General features: G+C 59.3%; 1 protein-coding gene across 1 annotated transcript; it reads right to left on the bottom strand.

Annotated features, from left to right (window-relative positions):
• Positions 1–6: 6 nt before the first annotated feature.
• Positions 7–1,151, bottom strand: LOC123103997 (tuliposide A-converting enzyme 2, chloroplastic). The gene has a single exon (XM_044525708.1). It carries the CDS (start codon positions 1,055–1,057, stop codon positions 122–124), a length of 936 nt encoding a protein of 311 aa, XP_044381643.1. The 5' UTR covers positions 1,058–1,151; the 3' UTR covers positions 7–121.
• Positions 1,152–2,539: the final 1,388 nt, after the last annotated feature.

The raw sequence follows: 2,539 nt of genomic DNA, 5'->3' as shown, positions 1-2,539 counted from the left end.
ACCAAAACCCTCTCTCCGTTCTCACAAACTTAAACCCCAACTAGGCGCCATCACCTATTTATTCACTCATGCAGAGCAACTTCCCTCGAACACAATGGAGATGATCTGCAGACCAACTCTGTCAGGCGCCGGCTATGAACGCGACGACGCGGTCCATGAGCTGCTTGGCGTTGTCGCACCCGGGCTTCTCGAGGAAGAACACGTGGCCCTCCCCATCGGACCCGTGCCAGGCCGCGGTGCCGCCCCACGCGCTGCCGGCCACGGCGTCGTGGTACGCGCGGTCGCGCGCGGCGAGCCCGTCCGCCAGCCCCGCGGTCACGAGCATCCTCACGCACCCGAGCCTCTCCAGCGCCGGCGCGCCCGGTGCCAGCGGGTTCATCCTCGGGTCGTCCGCGCCGCCCACCGCGCCCGGGCACGCGTAGGACCAGAGCATCCCGGTGACCATGGGCGCGGCCGGGTGCTCCCCCTCCACCGGCTTGCTCCCGCCGAACCACGGGTGCAGCAGTATCGCGCCCTCGACCCTCGGGCTGCCGTCGTTGGAGGTCGCCCTCATGAGCATGTCGTGCACGATGTTGGCCCCCGCGCTGTCGCCGGCGAGGAACAGGCGGGCCGTGTCGCCGTGCTCGCGGATCCACTCGTCCTGCGCCGACGCCGCCCACTGGAGCGCGGCCCAGGAGTCGTCGTAGGCCGCGGGGAGCGGGTGCTCCGGGGCCAGGCGGTAGTCGACGGACACCGCGAGGACGCCGGCCGCCGCGGCGAGGGCGTTGACGTAGTTGTGGTACGTGGAGGAGTCGGCCGACTCGATGAGGAAGGAGCCGCCGTGGAAGTAGACGAGGACCGGGAGCTTCGTGGAGGGTTCCTGGAGCTTGGGAAGGTAGAGGCGCACGGAGAGGCCGGAGTCCGCGTCGAGGACGACGTCCTTGGAGGTGACGCCGGTGGCCTCGTCGACTCCGGCGGGGAGGATGGGAGGCCGGTTAAGGCGCTCTATCCTGCCGCTCTTGTAGAAGCGGAAGTGCGCCGGTGCCTCGAACACCACCGTGTCGGCGTCGGCGTCCATGGCCGTGGCGAGTGGAGAAGGTGTTTGCCTTGAGGCTTGGCCTTGGTGTTGTGACTATCAGCATCGCGAGGTCTGTCAGATTTAAATGGCAATAAGGTGCCAAGTCGGCAGCGAGCTGAGGAGTGCGCATGGCCACACGTAATTTCTGGCCTGGATCCATTGCCATGAGAATGCAACGATCGGATAATGAATCAATCGAGACAGTTGATTGTACTGTATGATCCGACGGCAATGTATACTCACTATTTTTTTCCTCTTCAAAAAAGAAAAGAAAAATAGAACCGATATCAGCGACAAATTAACAATTGGCTCGTGTGTGAAACAATCCAATCTAATAATTGTTGAACATAAGAGATTAGAAAGCTTGAACGTTTTACAGTGCAATCACAAATGCTTATATACACGCACATACACTCATTCTTGTGTTGACGGGAAGTGTGAAGTTTAGAACTTGACCGTAGTGGACTGGTTTCATCGCAAGAAACACAATCATACCCTTGGAGCATCTACAGCCGGACATGGCAAATCCGGCCCCTCAAACGCCCGCGGACGCGCCCGGGCGCGTCCGCCGACACTGACCAGACACTTCCCAAATCGCGTTGTCCACATCCGTGCCTCTCATATCCGAGTCCTATATCCATACTAAATCATGCAATGTCGATCAAACTACGTAGACCAGCTGACCGGACATAGAATCCGACATAGGATAGCACAATAGTTCACCAAAAGATCCACCAAAGTTCACATAAACAACATACAACTTTATATTACATCTAAAACTTGAAATGAAATTGAACTTCACCACTTTATGGCCGGCCCTTTCCCTTTCTGGTCGCCGGCGTACCTGTAGCCATCGGCGGCTAGTGGAGGATTGTCCGATTCGTCGGATGAGGAGCCGAGGTCGTCGGACGACGAGGAGGAGACAATGACGAGGCCCTTCAGGCGCTGGACGACTCGGTCCTGCAGGCGCCTGAGCTTGGCCAGCCGAGCCGCCTCTGTCGCCTTCTCCTTCGCCTCCCGCTCAGACTGCTCGATGGCAAGCCGAAGAGCCTTCGCGTTCTTCCGGCGGAGCCGCCAAGCGCCCGTTTCCACCGTCGTAAGCGACCGGCGATAAACCCACGCGAGGAGCTTCTCGTCCTCGTCGGGCTCCGCCGGAAACCCACGGCGGCGGCGGACAAAGCTCTCTGCAGCGTCCCTCTCCCTTGTCCGCTGCCTCTCGCGGGCGGCAGCTCTGACGTGCACGTCCGGGCCGGTGGGGCGGGCACAAGCACCCATTGTTGGTGTCAAAACCGGCGGATCTCGGATAGGGGGTCCCGAACTGTGCGTCTAAAGTCGATGGTAACAGGAGATAGGGGACACGACGTTTATCCAGGTTTGGGCCCTCTCTATGGAGGTAATACCCTACGTCATGCTTGATTGATATTGATGAATACGAGTATTACGAGAGTTGATCTACCACGAGATCGTAATGTCTAAACCCTA

This window comes from Triticum aestivum, chromosome 5A (assembly GCF_018294505.1).
Source record: "Triticum aestivum cultivar Chinese Spring chromosome 5A, IWGSC CS RefSeq v2.1, whole genome shotgun sequence".
Classification (NCBI taxonomy): domain Eukaryota; kingdom Viridiplantae; phylum Streptophyta; class Magnoliopsida; order Poales; family Poaceae; genus Triticum; species Triticum aestivum.
This window is presented reverse-complemented; position numbering and strand designations above follow the sequence as displayed.

What these genes read in the sequence shown, in the direction of transcription:
- LOC123103997 (XM_044525708.1), bottom strand. Translation starts at nt 1,057, where the DNA reads ATGGACGCCGACGCCGACACGGTGGTGTTCGAGGCACCGGCGCACTTC.